This window comes from Coregonus lavaretus (genome assembly GCF_964263955.1).
Source record: "Coregonus lavaretus genome assembly, contig: SUPER_36_unloc_1, whole genome shotgun sequence".
NCBI classification, from domain to species: domain Eukaryota; kingdom Metazoa; phylum Chordata; class Actinopteri; order Salmoniformes; family Salmonidae; genus Coregonus; species Coregonus lavaretus.
Genome location: NW_028167175.1, coordinates 2286536 through 2304107, shown reverse-complemented (window position 1 = coordinate 2304107; position 17572 = coordinate 2286536). Strand labels below are relative to the sequence as shown.

The 17572-nt window shown below is 44.8% G+C and overlaps 1 protein-coding gene across 1 annotated transcript in view; it reads left to right on the top strand.

Moving 5' to 3' along the window:
- Positions 1 to 17572, top strand: part of polr3a (polymerase (RNA) III (DNA directed) polypeptide A) — a 56603-nt gene that overhangs the window by 27998 nt on the left and 11033 nt on the right. Inside the window, exons 17-24 of the mRNA XM_084189067.1 lie at positions 2686 to 2804; positions 3369 to 3506; positions 3858 to 4028; positions 6086 to 6199; positions 11624 to 11710; positions 15278 to 15360; positions 15687 to 15857; positions 17160 to 17253. Coding sequence (XP_084045193.1) covers positions 2686 to 2804; positions 3369 to 3506; positions 3858 to 4028; positions 6086 to 6199; positions 11624 to 11710; positions 15278 to 15360; positions 15687 to 15857; positions 17160 to 17253 — 977 coding nt within the window. The remainder of the gene's footprint in view (positions 1 to 2685; positions 2805 to 3368; positions 3507 to 3857; positions 4029 to 6085; positions 6200 to 11623; positions 11711 to 15277; positions 15361 to 15686; positions 15858 to 17159; positions 17254 to 17572) is intronic.

Below are 17572 nucleotides of genomic sequence, written 5' to 3'. Positions count from 1 at the left end.
CAGTCCTCTGATTATGGCTCTGTGTGGATCCAAAGGTAGGTCAACTAACCAGTCCTCTGATTATGGCTCTGTGTGGCTCCAAAGGTAGGTCAACTAACCAGTCCTCTGATTATGGCTCTGTGTGGCTCCAAAGGTGGGTCAACTAACCAGTCCTCTGATTATGGCTCTGTGTGGATCCAAAGGTGGGTCAACTAACCAGTCCTATGATTATGGCTCTGTGTGGATCCAAAGGTAGGTCAACTAACCAGTCCTATGATTATGGCTCTGTGTGGATCCAAAGGTAGGTCAACTAACCATTCGCGGAGGATTAAACGCTGCCTTTACCACACACACTCTCACTCACACACACACACACACACACCCACATACTCTCACACACACACTCTCACACACATACACTAATCAAATGTCAGGAGCTCTGCCTGTGCCCACTTCTAATAATAAGGACTAAGTGGTTCTTATTCACTCCAACTAAGACTTCCTGATTCGCTCTGATTTGATTTGCCATTAGAGCGCCATTGTCATGGAAACAGCTAGGCTATACTCTAACGTATGTTTTGATGGGTTATTATGGGTAGTACCTGACCTGTAGCTGACCGACCTGTATGCAAATACAGACATGGCCTTATTTCCTATTTCCATGTTTTTAGGCTCTTTCATGATCTGTTTATGGTAGGATGTATATTCCTTTTTCTATTTCAGAAGTTTAGTCTGTGTCCGGGAAACCAGGCCATGGGTTTAAGGACGGGGTCAGCATCAGGCGGACCGCGGGCCCGGAACGTTTTTAGTAAAAAAAATTGACTGTAAAATCACCAGGAATTCAGCTAAAAATGAGTTTAGTTTAGGAAATCTGTTCCCAAGAATTCCCACGAATAAAGAAAAAAGAGTCTTGATCTTGTCTCGATGTACATTTTACATTTACGTCATTTAGCAGACGCTCTTATCCAGAGCGACTTACAAATTGGTGCATTCAACTTATGATAGCCAGTGGGACAACCACTTTACAATTGTTATGGGTGGGTTAAGGGGGGGTAGAAGGATTACTTTATCCTATCCCAGGTATTCCTTAAAGTAATGTAATCAAGGTATGACATTATTTTGGGGCTTAGTTGTCGTCAATTTGCAGTGTTCAAAATTATTATAATTATGTTCCGGCCCCCACGACCATTCGCTCCGACAAAAATCAGCCGTGTGCCTGAGTCTAGTTGCCCCTGGTTTAAGGTAAGTAAATTAGTGGAATTGAAATGGTAATGCCCTTAAATCATTTTACCATTATGTCTCTTCCCCCTGCTGTAGACTCTGTCATCAACATCTCTCCTCCATTATGTCTCTTCCCCCCTGCTGTAGACTCTGTCATCAACATCTCTCCATCATTATGTCTCTTCCCCCTGCTGTAGACTCTGTCATCAACATCTCTCCATCATTATGTCTCTTCCCCCCTGCTGTAGACTCTGTCATCAACATCTCTCCATCATTATGTCTCTTCCCCCTTGCTGTAGACTCTGTCATCAACATCTCTCCAGGTTCCTCCCCATCGTGTAACTGGGACAGGACGGCCGCTAGTCCCGTGTCGCAAGCGTCCGTCTGAACCAACATCGGTACCTGGAAATCGTGCGTTACCAGAATCGGATGGGGAGCACAGCGCTTCCTTCAGGCGCCTGAACGCCGCTTCGGTCTCGTCCGTCCATATCACTGTTTTCGGGAGGCGGGCCCTGGTTAGATCGGTGAGGGGGGGAGGCTATAGCCGAAAAGTTGGGGGGGAAAACCGGCTATAGGATCCCGCCAGCCCCAGGAAGGACTTGACCTGTGTCTTGGTGCGTGGAACGGGCCAGTCACGTACCGCGTTGGACCTTCCTCTCCTGGGGCTTGATGTTCCACCGTCCGATCGTTATACGGGTAGCGCCCGTAAGAAGCGATCCCATGACCACTTTGTCTATGATGGAGAGGGTGGATACGTCGGTTAGGAGCCATGCCCTGGTGATGCGCAGTAGGTCGCTCATCTGGGCTCGAGGGGGAGGCGTCGGCCACGAACCTCCAGCCGTGGACCAGTTGGGCCCGGTGGGCCAGTCTGTATCCGTAGCGGCTGAGTATCTTTCCCGTTTTGAGACGTCGTAGTTAGCCGCCAGTTCGGCGTTGAGGTCATAATACACTTTTTTGGCATTTCCGGACAGGAACGGTGCCAGCAGGCTCGCCCACTTTGCTTTTGGCCACCCTTCCCGGAGCGCTGTCCGTTCAACCGTTCAGGGGTAGGTTTCGATGACGTCGTCCTCCGTTAGCTTCATTTAAAACTGGTCTGGATGCGATTCGGTTGGCGTTCCTCCTTGTAGCTTCCTGATTTCCTCAACCAGGCGGACATTTTGTAGGCGCAGTTCCTCCAGCGTTCGTTCCTGAACCGGTAGTTGGACCCGGACGAACTGAGCTATCAACTCGTCCATGCTGATGCTGCGTTAAACGTCAACCCTGATCTGAACCACGTCAAATGCCCGCATTCTCCACCACTTGGTGCCAGACCAGGGGTTTTGATCAAAACGTTTACACCGATCAGACACGGACACCAGGCCTCGACAAGTCTCCCCCTCCTCTGCGGGACGCCACACTGTAGAATGTGTGGGATTTTTGTTTAAGGTGGTGATTCTGTAATGCTAATGGTCTTAAGTTCTTCATCCCTTTCATTTTCCCTCCTAGGATCCTTCATCAACATCTCCCAGATGATTGCCTGTGTGGGCCAGCAGGCTATAAGCGGCTCTCGAGTACCCGACGGCTTTGAGAACCGCTCGCTGCCACACTTTGAGAAGCACTCTAAAGTAAGATCCTCTGAGAACCACGTAACGCCTTTTATTAACCAGCTGAAATCACCATTAGATCTGTCCAGAGTCGCAGGGCATGGGGTTGATTCATTCATGAAGAGATGAGGGCTGGTTTGGTTACAGGCTAGCTGGGGATGGGAAGGTTGAGGAGTGTGTTTTCCTTCCTAGCAGTAAACAGCATCTCCAGCTGACTCAGTCAGCGCCCTGTTTCATTTTTGTCTAACAGGGTATGAATCCCAAATGTCACCCTATTTTAAAAAAAATATTTTTTAAAGTAATTTAGCGGACGCTCTTATCCAGAGCGACTTACAGTTAGTGAGTGCATACATTTTCATACTGGCCCGCCAGTGGGAATCGAACCCACAACCCTGGTGTTGCAAACGCCATGCTCTACCAACTGAGCTACAGAGGGCTATTCCCTACTTAGTGCACTACTTTTGACCAAGGCTCTGTGAGCCCTAGTCAAAAGTAGTGCACTATACAGTATAGGGAATAGGGTGCCATTTGGGACACATCCAGGGTGTTTTATAATGATGTAACCTCTCTCTCTGTGTGTCACAGCTCCCTGCAGCTAAAGGCTTTGTGGCTGACAGCTTTTATTCAGGCCTGACTCCCACAGAGTTCTTCTTTCACACTATGGCTGGTCGAGAGGGCTTGGTGGACACCGCCGTTAAAACAGCAGAGACCGGATACATGCAGGTAACACACACACACACACACACACACACCTCTGGGCTGCTGCACCGTACCCTGCACAGCCCCTCTGCTTGTATTAAAGAAAACCGGAACAACGTGTGCTCCCAACAAATCTAAATCTATCAGGTTCCCTCTTGAGTAGCGATCAGGGTTATATCCTAGGGTTAGTGTTGTTATGTTGTTGATGTGTTCAGGTCAGAACAGCTCACCACAGCTCTGACTAATGACACATAGCAGATGAAAGATGAAAGGTGTTGAGTGGTCACACACATACACACACACACCGTTGCACAACAATCTGTTGAGTCATCCTTTGATCTGTTCTTCTGTGGTGGATGTGTTGTGTGTCAACAGAGGCGTCTGGTGAAGTCGTTGGAGGACCTGTGTTCCCAGTATGATCTGACGGTACGGAGCTCCACTGGTGACATCATCCAGTTCATCTACGGGGGGGACGGCCTGGACCCGGCCGCCATGGAGGGCAAAGATGAACCGCTGGAGTTCAACAGAGTTCTGGACAACATCCGGGTGAGTCACACACATGTGCGGCAAGACTTAATCTCACACACACACACAGAGAGAGGGAGACGCAGAGAGAGAGGGAGACGCAGAGAGAGAGGGAGACGCAGAGAGAGAGGGAGACGCAGAGAGAGAGGGAGACGCAGAGAGAGAGGGAGACGCAGAGAGAGAGGGAGACGCAGAGAGAGAGGGAGACGCAGAGAGAGAGGGAGACGCAGAGAGAGAGGGAGACGCAGAGAGAGAGACACACACAGACACACACACACACAGAGGCACACACATATAGAGGCACACTTACACACACAGAGACATACACACAGAGAGAGAGACACGCACACAGAGACACATGCATGGACAGACACATGCAGTTGCTCACACACACACATTATTCACTTAGACCTCACCTGTTGTCACTGGCAACAAGAACATATGCACATTTCAAACTGCCATCTGGTAGAGATGTTGAGACAGTGGGCTATAATTAACTTCTGCTTGGCAACACACAACTTTGAGTATTTCTTCGAATTTTCTTTAGATGCCAGACTTCAGAATTTGAAGACCGTGAAATAAGATTTTACCCACAGTACATATCATCATCTCAATGTATGTGTTAGTGATGTGCAGGTCAGCTGTTTGTTCACCCGCCCACAATTACTAATAACACATCCGCACTCCTCCCTCTATCCCTCCTCCCTCCCTCCCTCCCTCCCTCCCTCCCTCCCTCTATCCCTCCTCCCTCCCTCCCTCCCTCCCTCCATCCCTCTATCCCTCCCTCCCTCCCTCCCTCTATCCCTCCTCCTTCTATCCCTCCATCCCTCTATCCCTCCCTCCCTCCCTCTATTCCTCCTCCTTCTATCCCTCCTCCCTCTATCCCTCCTCCTTCTATCCCTCCTCCCTCTATCCCTCCTCCTTCTATCCCTCCTCCCTCTATCCCTCCTCCTTCTATCCCTCCTCCCTCTATCCCTCCTCCTTCTATCCCTCCTCCTTCTATCCCTCCTCCTTCTATCCCTCCTCCCTCTATCCCTCCTCCTTCTATCCCTCCTCCCTCTATCCCTCCTCCCTCTATCCTTCCTCCTTCTATCCATCCTCCCTCCGTCCCTCTATCCCTCCTCCTTCTATCCCTCCTCCCTCCATCCCTCCCTCTATCCATCCCTCCATCCCTCCCTCCATCCCTCCCTCCCTCTATCCCTCCCTCCCTCCCTCCCTCTATCCCTCCTCCTTCTATCCCTCCTCCCTCTATCCCTCCTCCTTCTATCCCTCCTCCCTCTATCCCTCCTCCTTCTATCCCTCCTCCCTCTATCCCTCCTCCTTCTATCCCTCCTCCCTCTATCCCTCCTCCCTCTATCCCTCCTCCTTCTATCCCTCCTCCTTCTATCCCTCCTCCTTCTATCCCTCCTCCCTCTATCCCTCCTCCTTCTATCCCTCCTCCCTCTATCCCTCCTCCTTCTATCCCTCCATCCCTCTATCCCTCCCTCCCTCCCTCCCTCTATCCCTCCCTCCCTCCCTCTATCCCTCCTCCTTCTATCCCTCCTCCCTCTATCCCTCCTCCTTCTATCCCTCCTCCCTCTATCCCTCCTCCTTCTATCCCTCCTCCCTCTATCCCTCCTCCTTCTATCCCTCCTCCCTCTATCCCTCCTCCTTCTATCCCTCCTCCTTCTATCCCTCCTCCTTCTATCCCTCCTCCCTCTATCCCTCCTCCTTCTATCCCTCCTCCCTCTATCCTTCCTCCTTCTATCCATCCTCCCTCCGTCCCTCTATCCCTCATCCTTCTATCCCTCCTCCCTCCATCCCTCCATCCCTCTATCCCTCCTCCCTCTATCCCTCCTCCTTCTATCCCTCCTCCCTCCGTCCCTCTATCCCTCCTCCTTCTATCCCTCCTCCCTCCATCCCTCCCTCTATCCATCCCTCTATCCATCCCTCTATCCATCCCTCCATCCCTCCCTCCATCCCTCCATCCCTCCATCCCTCTATCCCTCCTCCCTCTATCCCTCTTCCCTCTATCCCTCCATCCCTCTATCCCTCCTCCCTCCATCCCTCTATCCCTCCTCCATCCTTCCATCCCCCAGTCTGTCCATACGTGTTCAGAGCAGCCAGCCCTTAGTAAGAATGAGTTGGTCCTGACAGCGGAGTCCATCATGAAGAGGAGTGACTTCAAGTGCTGCAGAGACAGCTTCCTCGAGGTAAATAACAAACTACCACTTCCGCTTGACTTCTTCTATGTCTGCGTTCAAAATGGCACCCTATTCCCTACATAGTGCACTTTAACCAGAGCCCTGGTCTAAAGTAGTGCACTACATACCGTAGAGAGTAGGGACCAAACTATGTTATTGGTTTTAGATCTATTATCAACAGCAATGTTCCAGCGTATAGACCTATATCAATCATCAACAGCCAATCAAATGTCAAGACAGATTTCTTCATTCAAACCAATAATACCAGCAGTTACACTCCGGCGTATAGACCGAGACTAGGTGACGTTCCAAATGGCACCCTATTCCCTATGGGGTGCACTACTTTTGACCTGGGCCCGTTGGGCTCTATATAGGGACTAGGGTACCATTTAGGAGGTAGACCTATAAGGCCTATCAACAGCCACAGCCGACAACAGATCTTCAACCACCGTTCAAATATTATACATCTAGTTTGACCTCTCTCACTACCAAATATTATACATCTAGTTTGACCTCTCTCACTACCAAATATTATACATCTAGTTTGACCTCTTTCACTACCAAATATTATAGATCTAGTTTGACCTCTCTCACTGCAAATATTATAGATCTAGTTTGACCTCTCTCACTGCAAATATTATAGATCTAGTTTGACCTCTCCCACTACCAAATATTATAGATCTAGTTTGACCTCTCACTGCAAATATTATAGATCTAGTTTGATCTCACTCACTACCAAATATAATATATCTAGTTTGACCTCACTCACTACCATATATTATAGATCTAGTTTGACCTCTCTCACTGCAAATATTATAGATCTAGTTTGACCTCTCACTGCCAATATTATAGATCTAGTTTGACCTCTCACTGCCAATATTATAGATCTAGTTTGACCTCTCACTGCCAATATAATATATCTAGTTTGACCTCTCTCACTGGTCCGAGACTCTCCATCATTCATCAAGGCAAGCAATTGAAGACAATATTACCATTTTACCTTCTGAGCTCTATTTGCCAGACTTGACTGCCTTAGCTTACCTGAACCTTCCATAATAACGATCACACACGCTAGCTGCCTGAGCAGAGCTGTCATCCGTGCTCTAGGATTCCTCCTTTAACACTAGAACCGCCATAGGACAACGGCCACTGACGTTTGATTTTGTAAATTTAAAAAATCTGCCCCCCCCCCAAAAAAAGCTATGTCCTGCTCTTTCCCTGACTTTTCCTAAATGTTTGTATTTTATGACAAATGGATTGAATGAGCGATAATTGTGCAAGTTACTTCACAATCTAATTTAAATTAGGCCTAACTGAGTAATGAGGGTGAAGAGGATGATTTAATTTAGAAAGACAGTAGTGTAATGATGAGTTTGTGTTATGCCTATTTATCAGCGTTGGCGCTCATGTTAATAATTTGACCGCACGCCTTGCCGGTTGGTACCATTTTTCTTTTACGTTTTACTTTGTAAAAAGAAGCTGTTACGGGACTGTTTTATTTACTGTAACTCTTTTACTAAACAAATGTATTGTAAGGGAAAACGAAAACATGCTATGTGTTGCAGTAGGCCTTTAAAATAATGGCAAACATGTCCTCGACTCTATCCAAGTTGATACCGGAAACAAACACTGGCAGTCAGCCTGCACCTAAACTATACCGAAACTAATTTCACACATAATAAGAGTTAGCCTATAGACAAGATTAAATTGACAATCTGAGTGACAATATCAGTTGTCAAATTGTACATGAGGAGATGGGCGGATCTTGTAATTGACAGATGGCGGGAAAGGAGCATTGCTTTATCAAATCCTCCTTCAGTCACATGCAGGTAAAACATGGTGATTTCTATATACACTGAACAAAAATATAAACGCAACATGTAAAGCGTTGGTCCCATGTTTCATGAGCTAAAATAAAAGATCCCAGAAATGTTCCATACGCACAAAAAGCTTATTTCTCTCAAATTTTGTGCACAAATTTGTTTACATCCCTGTTAGTGAGTATTTCTCTTTTGCCGAGAGGATCCATGCATCTGACAGGTGTGGCATATCAAGAAGCTGATTAAACAGCGTGATCATTACACAGGTGTACCTTGTGTTGGGGACAATAAAAGGCCACTCTAAACTGTGCAGTTTTGTCACACAACACAATGCAGAAGATGTATCAAGTTTTGAGTGAGCCTCCAACGTCGTTTTAGAGAATTTGGCAGTACATCCAACCGGCCTCACAACCGCAAACCACTTGTATGGCGTCGTGTGGGTGAGTGGTTTGCTGATGGCAACGTTGTGAACAGAGTGCCCCATGGTGGTGTTGGGGTTATGATATGGGCAGGCATACAGTGCATTCGAAAAGTATTCAGACCCCTTTACTTTTTCCACATTGTGTTACGTTACAGCCGTATTCTTAAATAGTTTCCTCACCAATCTACACACAATACCCTATAATGACAAATCAAAAACAGGTTGACTCTAATCTTTGTAATCTTTTATTTCTGATATATTTTGACGAATATTTCTTCATGCAATTATTTATTAAGCATGTTTGCGCACCTTGCTGGTTGATATGCATCTGATGCATATGCTAAAGGGGACGCCCAGCCATGTTCTCTAGCGGGATTCCTCCTTTAATGACCTGTACCATGAGTACTGCGACTAGAAATGCATCTTTTAACATTAAAAATGCTTCTCTAAACATTAAAAGCATCTCTAAACATGTATTGGCATTTATAATGTCTGTTGTTCTGAAAGTTTTCATATATAGTGTTGCTGTTTCTTCATCAGTACATGCCCTGTAGTCCAGAGGGTTATTTCAAAGCATATTACGTCTGTTGGTGATTAGTCTCCCTAGGCAGACGGGTTACCTCCCACTTTTTTTTCAATTTTCGCCTATAATGACATACCCAAATCTAACTGCCTGTAGCTCAGGACCTGAAGCAAGGATATGCATATTCTAGATACCATTTGAAAGGAAACACTTTGAAGTTTGTGGAATTGTGAAATTAATGTAGGAGAATATAATACATTAGATCTGGTAAAAGATAATACAAACCAAAAAACATGCGTATTTTTTTTTTTCATTTTTTTTTCATCATCTTTGAAATGCAACGAAAGGCCACAATATAATATTGCAGTTTAGGCACAAATTAGATTGTGGCCACTAGATGGCCGCAGTGTTTGTGCAAAGTTTCAGATTTATCCAGTGAAGCATTGCAATACTGGACTATTTTGTATAAAGTCTGCCCAAATGTGCCGAATTGGTCAATTGATACATTTTCAAGTACATAACTATAGAGAACATACATTTTGTATTACCATATCATTTTTGTGAGTTTACACACTCCCAGGAATGTTATACATGATGGATCATTAGCTTATACACTAACTTTCACACATCTAGATGGCCGGGCGGGGTGGGAGTGGAGCCAGAGACAGCAGGGGTTCAAACTGTAGAACCAAGTTCCTACATTTGAATATAAAAATGGATTTTATCAAACAAAACCATGCTACATTTCATCTTTGGGACCCTTAGGATGACAAATCAGAGCAAGATTACTGAATGTAAGTACATTCAGAGGTGAATGTATCAAACCAGTTGCCGTGATAGGTTTTTTTGTTGTTGTGCACTCTCCTCAAACAATAGCATGGTATTCTTTCACTGTAATAGCTACTGTAAATTGGACAGTGTAGTTAGATTAACAAGAATTTAAGCTTTCTGCAACAGTTACTTACAGTTGCTGTTACTTACAACAGTCATGCTAATCACATTAGCGCACGTTAGCTCAACCGTCCCGTATACGGGACACCGATCCGGTAGAGGTTAACAATGTTCCATCATACACGCTCAGGGTCTGAGAGCTCTGACACTGGTTGGTGACGACAGAAGCCTGAGAAATATTGTCACCTCATTATTGTTGGAATGTTCCCCTTTTGTGTATATAAACTTGTATGTAAACAGTCAAGGACTGCTATGACGACTTCTGGTTTGAAATGAATTGGCCCATCCAGAACTCTCATTATAAGTTAATTAACTGATTTCAAGATAGCAGCATAATCACCTTTTCATTCATTAGTTTATAGATTTTTTTGTTTCTAGTTATTACCATATTTTAATGATGAGTAATGTGAACGCGCGCGCACAGAGTTGATTCATGAACGTGTGATGAGATTGATGCAGTTTGCTCTGTGGGTTCTGTCTACTTTGTCCCCCTTGTCAAGGCATTGACAGACACTGGCTCAGAGAAGTATATGGAGGTACAGTTTCTAATGTGCATCATGTCTAGGTAATGGTGTGAGACTAACCACGTGACAACAGCACCATTTTGAACACTGCATTCAGTCAGTTGGTCAAATCTAAAGTTTTGGCTTTTCAATGTGTGTACTCATGTTTGGATTAAAGTACTAATCATGCAAGTGTTGAATTGTAGTAGGGGTTTGATTTGATCACAGAAATGCTGTACATATTTTAAATACATTTATTGTAGAATGCATCCACAGTTGATTTAATGTATTTTACTAATCATGTAAGAGTTGCATCGTCAACAGAATGTTTTTGGCAGGTTTGATAAATGGATTGTAGAAGGCATCCACTGTGAAATGGAATGAGTGTTTCCTGTTCTGTGATGTTACTGTCTGTCTTTCACAACCTGACATAGAGAGGGGGAAAGAGAGGAGCAGGCGAGGGAGAAAGAGAGGAGGAGGAGAGGGAGAAAGAGAGGGGGAAAGAGAGGAGAGGGAGAAAGAGAGGAGGAGGAGAGGGGGAAAGAGAGGAGGAGGAGATGGGGAAAGGGAGGAGGGGGGAAAGAGAGGAGGAGGAGGAGAGGGGGAAAGAGAGGAGGAAAGAGAGGAGGAGGAGAGGGAGAAAGAGGAGAGGGAGAAAGAGGAGAGGGAGAAAGAGGGGGAAAGAGAGGAGGAGGAGAGGGGGAAAGAGAGGAGGAGGAGAGGGGGAAAAAGAGGGAGAAAGAGGAGGAGGAGAGGGAGAAAGAGAGGGAGAAAGAGAGGGGGAAAGAGAGGAGGAGGAGGAGAGGGGGAAAGAGAGGGGGAAAGAGAGGGAGAAAGAGAGGGAGCCATCAATTTACAACCATTACAACCATCCCTTTAGAACCACTTTACAATCATTACAACCATCACTTTAGAACCGCTTTACAACCGTTACTTTAGAACCACTTTTCAACCATTACAACAATCATTGCAACCAGTTTACAACCATCATTTCTACCAGCTTTTCCTGCTGAGAATGAACAGTAGTCTTTTTTTATTTTTTTATTTTGCACTGGGTTTTCGAAAAGAATGTTAAGGTGTTTTCTAAAGTGTTACATTAAGTTATTGAAATAATTTAATCTCATAACAGGAGTGAACATCTTATAATGGCCGTTATTGAAATGTCTCTCTCTCTCTCTCTCTCCATCTCTCGCTTTCCTTCTCTCCCAACCAAAGGAGATCAAAAAGTTCATCAAGGCTACATCTGAGAAAATCAAGAAGACCAGGGACAAATACGGCATCAACGATAATGGCACCACAGAGGTAGGCCTTTTTATCCTTTATATTTAACCAAGTCACATTGACAATGACATCTCTTTTTCAAGCAGTCCTTCCAGGATTTAGCAATTATCTTTATATTATGCGTGCGCTTGCAAATATGACCAATCACTGCACTGTTATTGCATAAAACAGTAAGATCAGTGCAATATTACCACATAAAACTGTCTAATCACCACACTACAAAATGACGGCTCGCGATTTTAACCGATCACCGCACTTTTACTGCATAAAATTATTCAATCAAAAAACATTTTCCCCGTCAGAGCTTTTTCGGGACAATTTGGACAAAAAAACGCCATTGCCTTACTTGACTGTGTAAATCCTCTCTCTCTGTATCTGTTCATTAGACTATCTCAGTGTAAATCCTCTCTCTCGCTCTCTGTATCTGACCTTTAGACTACCTCAGTGTAAATTAGGGCTGTCCCCGACTAAAAAAGATCTTGTTTAGACCGAAAGTCCTCTTCTTTCGACCAATCGATTAGTTAACATTTTTAAACATGTATTTTTTCATATATAGACACACCCTATGTGTTTTAATAAAATCAACTATATATGCATTGAGCTTATCCAATGCTATAAGCGCAGTTTGATGACATAAGACACAAATGCCTCAAGAGGGAGCCAGAGATCAAGATAACCAGAATGAAAAAACCTTAACCTGACCCAACCATCCTCCTCCCGCTCCGCCTGGCTTTCACAGATTCTGGCTTTACTATCCTGAAGTTGCCGGTTGTAGGCTACATGAGGAGTCGGAAACCTTTCTCATGTGGAATGCCAATTTCTTACAATTTCTTCCGATCTGCGTGCCAGTTATGGTTTTGATATGCACATTTTCGTGGAACAGTTTTATTTCATTTTTAATAACGTCTTTGTATCTCAAAGTCATTGCCATGTGGTTAATCAAAATTCTATCCAAATCTAAATGAAAATGATACAAACCGAAAACGTAATTTATATTGCCATTGCCAACTATGTAAAAATAGCCTACATAAAGCCAACAAATGAAAACATTGCAGCCTGCAAATATCCTGATTTGAAATAAAAATAAATCCTGTAAATCATATTTGCGCAAGGGATAAGAAGTAATCAGGTAGGCCTATTTTATGAAGTTTCCACTGGATCAGAGCATTACATTTTTCCCTTTAACGATGAGTGGTTAATCGAAAGGGAGAGAGCTGGAAAGATTTTTTCAAATACACTACCGGTCAAAAGTTTTAGAACACCTCCATTTTCCCAGTTTTTATTGAAATTCACACAGTTTTAATGTCTTAATGTACTCTGAAATTAAAGCATAGAACAAATAAACAATTGGAGACAAAAAAATAAATAATGGAATCGTTTTGTTTAACAAATTGTAATCTACATTTTTGAATCATCAAAGTAGCCACCTTTTGCAGACATACAGTGGGGAAAAAAAGTATTTAGTCAGCCACCAATTGTCCAAGTTCTCCCACTTAAAAAGATGAGAGAGGCCTGTAATTTTCATCATAGGTACACGTCAACTATGACAGACAAAATGACAGAAAAAAAATCCAGAAAATCACATTGTAGGATTTTGAATGAATTTATTTGCAAATTATGGTGGAAAATAAGTATTTGGTCACCTACAAACAAGTAAGATTTCTGGCTCTCACAGACCTGTAACTTCTTCTTTAAGAGGCTCCTCTGTCCTCCACTTGTTACCTGTATTAATGGCACCTGTTTGAACTTGTTATCAGTATAAAAGACTCTCAGATCCACCTCTACGCAGACGACACCATTTTGTATACATCTGGCCCTTCATTGGACACTGTGTTAACAAACCTCCAAACGAGCTTCAATGCCATACAACACTCCTTCAGTAGCCTCCAACTGCTCTTAAACACTAGTAAAACTAAATGCATGCTCTTCAATCGAACGCTGCTGGCACCCGCCCACCCGACTAGAATCACTACTCTCGACGGGTCTGACCTAGAGTATGTGGACAACTACAAATACCTAGGTGTCTGGTTAGACTGTAAACTCTCCTTCCAGACTCACATTAAGAATCTCCAATCCAAAGTTAAATCTAGAATCGGCTTCCTATTTCGCAACAAAGCCTCCTTCACTCATGCTGCCAAACATGCCCTCGTAAAACTGACTATCCTACCGATCCTTGACTTCGGCGATGTCATTTACAAAATAGCCTCCAACACTCTACTCAGCAAATTGGATGTAGTCTATCACAGTGCCATCCGTTTTGTCTCCAAAGCCCCATACACTACCCACCACTGTGACCTGTACGCTCTTGTTGGCTGGTCCTCACTACATGTTCGTCGTCAAACCCACTGGCTCCAGGCCATCTATAAATCACTGCTAGGCAAATCCCCGCCTTATCTTAGCTCATTGGTCACCATAGCAGCACCCACCCGTAGTCTGCGCTCCAGCAGGTATATTTCACTGGTCATCCCCAAAGCCAACACCTCCTTTGGCCGCCATTCCTTCCAGTTCTCTGCTGCCAATGACTGGAACGAATTGCAAAAATCTCTGAAGCTGGAGACTCTTGTCTCCCTCACTAACTTTAAGCATCAGTTGTCAGAGCACCTTACCGATCACTGCACCTGTACACAGCCCATCTGAAATTAGCCCACCCAACTACCTCATCCCTATATTGTTATTTATTTTGCTCTTTTGCACCCCACTATCTCTATTTGCACATAATCTCTTGCACATCTAGCATTCCAGTGTTAATACTAATTGTAATTATTTTGCACTATAGCCTATTTATTGCCTTACCTCCATAACTTGCTACATTTGCACACACTGTATATATATTTTCTGTTGTATTTTTTGACTTTGTTTTTTTTACCCCATATGTAACTCTGTGTTGTTTTTATCGCACTGCTTTGCTTTATCCAGGTCGCAGTTGTAAATGAGAACTTGTTCTCAAGTGGCTTACCTGGTTAAATAAAGGTTAAATAAAAAATTTCACCACCCTGTGAAGTTCATCATAACATATTTTCATCTGTAGCCTAATAAACTGCATGGTTTCCTGAGTCGTAGTGGGAGACCACACAACATGTCATCGCGTGACTCCAAATTTACTGCTATATGATGGTTATTATATCAATTTTTGCGCATAAAATCATCTCCACCAAAATGTCTCGCATAATTAATTTTACAGACAGAAAAACATCTCACGTTGTCTAGCATATTTTGTTTTATCGACATAAGGAAAGTTTACCGAAACATTTACCGTTTCCATCAGGCCTGTCTATCTCAGTGTAAATCCTCTCTCTCTCTGTATCTGAGTCCATTAGACTATATCAGTGTAAATTATCTTGTTCACTCTCTCTCTCTCTCTCTCTCTCTCTCTCTCTCTCTCTCTCTCTCTCTCTCTCTGTCTCTGTCTCTCTCTGACTCTCTCTCTGTCTCTCTCTCTGTCTCTGTCTCTCTCTCTCTGTCTCTCTCTCTCTCTCTCTCTCTCTGTCTCTCTCTCTCTCTCTGTCTCTCTCTCTCTCTCTCTCTGTCTCTGTCTCTGTCTCTCTCTCTGTCTCTCTCTCTCTGTCTGTCTGTCTGTCTGTGTTTCAGCCCAAAGTTCTGTATCAGTTGGACCGCATCACTCCCAGCCAGCTAGAGAAGTTTCTGGAGACCTGCAGGGACAAGTACATGAGGTACTGTGTCTGTGGTGATCACTGCTCACAGGTGGTTGTGTCTGTGGTGATCACTGCTCACAGGTGGTTGTGTTTTAATTGAGTGATAAGTAACCTTGCTTGAGACTTGGAAGACTTGTGTTCGATCCCCAAGCAAATGCCTAGGAGAATCTTGGAGACCTGGGTTCAAACCCCGGTAGGACACACTATGCCCATTGATCCTATGTCTCAATCCTATCTGTCTGAAAACGTTTGTTAGCTCCCCATGCTAATGCTTAGGCTTTTAGCTCAGCGGGTCGACCCAGGTTTGAACCCCCGTTAGGTAACACTTTGCCCATTCATCCTAGAGCTCAGATGGAGCCGGGCTCGGCAGTAGGAGCCCTCTGTGCCCAAAGCATTGGGGAGCCTGGTACCCAGATGACCCTGAAAACCTTCCACTTTGCTGGGGTGGCTTCCATGAACATCACCCTGGGGGTCCCACGCATCAAGGAGATCATCAACGCATCCAAGAACATCAGGTGGGTGGGAGTCGAAGCCCTTATTAAAGCTCCTTTTAAAATGGCTTAGGACAGGGGGATTCAGATCTGAGCCTGGAGGTCCGGAGTACTGCTGGTTTGCTGTTCTACACGATGATTCATTGTACCCACCTGGTGTCCCAAGTCTAGGAAGAATGAAAATCAGCAGTGGAACTGGCTTCCGGGTCCAGATTTGAATGGACCTGGTTTAGGATGGTCAGTCAACATCAGATGTGAGTCAGAGCTGGACTTGGAGAGGTCTCTCTTAATCCTCTATCTTTTTCTCTCCAGACTGTTATAGTAGATTGATCATGAAGGCTCATTATTACAAGTTACCCTCTATCTTTTCTCTCCAGACTGTTATAGTAGATTGATCATTGTTACAAGTTACTAGGAGAAGTTCAGATTCAATCAGTTTCACCCTGAAGCGTAATGCCTAAAAACAGAAAGATAAATAGTTTTCGGCCAAATCCTCCCTCGTCTCCCTGAACGGGAATAAGTCCAGAATGGCATCCTATTCCTTACATAGTGCACTACTTTTGACCAGAGCCCCATATAGGGAATAGGGTGCTGTTTGGACGCAGCCGGGGTCCTTCGGAGCGGACCGCCGTGTTCCATTAGCTCTGATTGGTGTCTGCTTCCACATGACTAGACAGACAAAAATGATCTTCCAATCACAGTGCCCAACCGTAATGTTCCCCCTGTCCGCCGGGGGTTATTCTGCTCCGTGTCCCAATCACACGGCTCAGAGAGAATCCTGGAGAAGGAATGAGAATACACCTTAGGAGAGGAGGGAGAGAGAGAGGGAAACGGAGGGAGAGAGAGAGGGAAACGGAGGGAGAGAGAGGGGGAAACGGAGGGAGAGAGAGAGAAAAACGGAGGGAGAGAGAGAGGGAAACGGAGGGAGATAGAGAGGGAAACGAAGGGAGAGAGAGAGGGAAACGAAGGGAGAGAGAGAGGGAAACGGAGGGAGAGAGAGAGGGAAACGGAGGGAGAGAGAGGGGGAAACGGAGGGAGAGAGAGAGGGAAACGGAGGGAGAGAGAGAGGGAAACGGAGGGAGAGAGAGAGGGAAACGGAGGGAGAGAGAGAGGGAAACGGAGGGAGAGGTAGAGGGAAACGGAGGGAGAGGGAGAGGGAAACGGAGGGAGAGGGAGAGGGAAACGGAGGGAGAGATGCAGAGCGAGAGAGGCTAAATCTCAAACCAATTGCCTCACACAATGCCAAGCGTTGAGCAGCACCCATTTTAAATGCCACTCTTTTCAGAATGGCACAAACCTAAAATGCTTCTTTTGTCTTCCCTTCAGCACACCTATAATCAGCGCTCACTTGGATGTGGACGATGATGCAGACTTTGGCCGACTGGTGAAAGGAAGGATTGAAAAGACCCTTCTGGGAGAGGTAGCTAGCTATTCAACATGTATATACAGTGGGGAAAAAAAGTATTTAGTCAGCCACCAATTGTGCAAGTTCTCCCACTTAAAAAGATGAGAGAGGCCTGTAATTTTCATCATAGGTACACGTCAACTATGACAGACAAATTGAGGGAAAAAAATCCAGAAAATCGCATTGTAGGATTTTTAATGAATTTATTTGCAAATTATGGTGGAAAATAAGTATTTGGTCACCTAGAAACAAGCAAGATTTCTGGCTCTCACAGACCTGTAACTTCTTCTTTAAGAGGCTCCTCTGTCCTCCACTCGTTACATGTATTAATGGC